General features: G+C 62.4%; 1 protein-coding gene across 1 annotated transcript in view; it reads right to left on the bottom strand.

Annotated features, from left to right (window-relative positions):
• The window catches only part of GALK1 (galactokinase 1), a gene marked incomplete at its 5' end in the record, with an annotated part of 4,097 nt that overhangs the window by 1,677 nt on the left and 488 nt on the right, over window positions 1-1,932 (bottom strand). The window contains 4 exons of the mRNA XM_010073644.1: window positions 208-358; window positions 581-762; window positions 1,139-1,274; window positions 1,786-1,905. Coding sequence (XP_010071946.1) covers window positions 208-358; window positions 581-762; window positions 1,139-1,274; window positions 1,786-1,905 — 589 coding nt within the window. The remainder of the gene's footprint in view (window positions 1-207; window positions 359-580; window positions 763-1,138; window positions 1,275-1,785; window positions 1,906-1,932) is intronic.

The following is a 1,932-nucleotide window of genomic DNA, read 5'->3' as shown; positions in this document are numbered from 1 at the left end:
GAGCGGCTGCCTCGTCCCAGCACCCCCAGTGTAGAAGCCTGTGGGGCTTTTCTTAAAAATCCCTGGCAGGCTGAGCCATGAGAGACACCGGCAGGACACGGCTCTGGCTGCTCCTGGTGCTGCACCCACAGGCAAGGGAACCCCTTGAGGACCTAATGGCAGTGTCCCCAGCGCAGCCCACCCTGCCCGGGGCTGGTCCAGCCTCACCTGAGGGAGTTGTGACTCTCCACCATCAGCCTCCCGAATGTCTTGTAGTCCCTGTCCTGCAGTGCCTGTGCCGCCTGCGCTGTCCGTGCAATCTCACTGACGACGTGCCTGGCCCGCCGGTACACCTCCTCGCCCAGCCGGCTCCTGGCCGCTGTGGAGATATGCACATCCTTGCAGCAAAGCCACTTGCTGCTGGGGACAAGCATGGCCACGTCCTGCAACCCTGCTTCTCCCTGCATGGCATGGTCCTGCCCCAGTGCATGCATCCACCCCTCCACCCCGGTGCTGCCCCACAGCCTCAGCCCATGCCATGGGGCACAGAGCTCCTGCTGCCCCAAGGAGTGGCCAGAGCCAAGGGAGGGACTGTCCCCACCTTCCAGCTCAGCCACGGTGGCATCTCGCAGGCTGGCCTTGCCGAGCGCTGCCGCCGCCTCCTCGCACTGCCGCCGGCGCGTGGGGTACTCGCTGCCCGTCAGCGTGTGCCGTACGTTGGAGTTGGCGATGAGGACAGCCAGGCTGGGATCAGTCAGCGGGACAAGGACGGTCTCCAGGGACCTGCAGTGACAGCTCCGTGTAGGCCATGTCGCCTGCCTGCTCCAGCCCTCGGCCATCCGGGTGAGGCCAGGTGGCAGCCAGCGCCTGCCTCCGCAGAGGCAAGGTCCACGTGGTTTAGGATTTCACTCCAGCATCTCGTTCCCTCCCAATTATTAATCCCCTAGGAGACCCTAACAACTTTGCAGGAAGACAGCCCAGGCAATCAGAAAGGATGCAAGAAGAGGAATTAAGAAACCTAGGACCAGCCCTGGCGCTTTGATGAGATTTTTGCCTGCGTTCAGGGGTTAACCCCTCCCTGCACCCCTGCAGCTGCATTTACTTCATGGCTACGGACCAGCTCGTCCCCAGCACGGTGAGCTCGGCGCTCAGCCCTGACCTGCAGTCGATGAGCAGCGCGTGGCCTTCCTTGCCCATCACGGATATGAACTGGTCCATGATCCCGCAGGGCATACCGGCAAACGTGTGCTCTGCTTTCTGGCACGCCAGCGCCTTGGCTACCAAATCACCGTCATCTGTGCCAGAGCAGAGAGATGCAGGTTAGCACCTCCAGGACTTTTGCCCCTTGCCCAGAGTGGGAACAAACAGGGGGTAACGGGGTGCTTTCCTATGGAATGGGGTTTTGCTGGAACACAGCTGCAGGCGCTTGCTCCTGCACCAGTGCCTCTGTGCCAGCATCGGTCCCCAGATCCAGCTGGATGTGATAATTTGACACTGGTGTCTCAGGTCTCTCCATTTTTAGGGACATGAGAGTCGGAAAAAGATTCTCTCAAGGGAACATGCTCTCATCTCTCCAGGCAGCCCCGGGACTGGTCTGTGGGCTTTAGAGCCATGGGCAGGTCAGGCTGGGTGAGCCGGAGGAGCCCCCCAGCCACAGTGGTGCCAGCTCCAGCTGCAGTGGGGGTTGTGACCCACTCTCCAGCGGCATTTCCCCCAGGGCTGCGGGATCTTGCCAGGGGCACCCCCTCATCCCAGCTCCCACCCCGGAATGGATGTGTCGGGGGCCAGGACTGGCTGGTGCCTTACCGGGGCAGAGCTGCTGGAGGAAGGTGTAAGTAGCCACCTCCAGAGCCGCTGAGCTGGAGAGCCCCCCACCCAGGGGGATGTCACTGGCTATCACGGCGCTGAAGCCTGGCACAGGACCACCTGCAGGAACAGAGGGGAGGGGGGCCA

This window comes from Pterocles gutturalis, unplaced genomic scaffold (assembly GCF_000699245.1).
Source record: "Pterocles gutturalis isolate BGI_N339 unplaced genomic scaffold, ASM69924v1 scaffold30257, whole genome shotgun sequence".
NCBI classification, from domain to species: domain Eukaryota; kingdom Metazoa; phylum Chordata; class Aves; order Pterocliformes; family Pteroclidae; genus Pterocles; species Pterocles gutturalis.
This window is presented reverse-complemented; position numbering and strand designations above follow the sequence as displayed.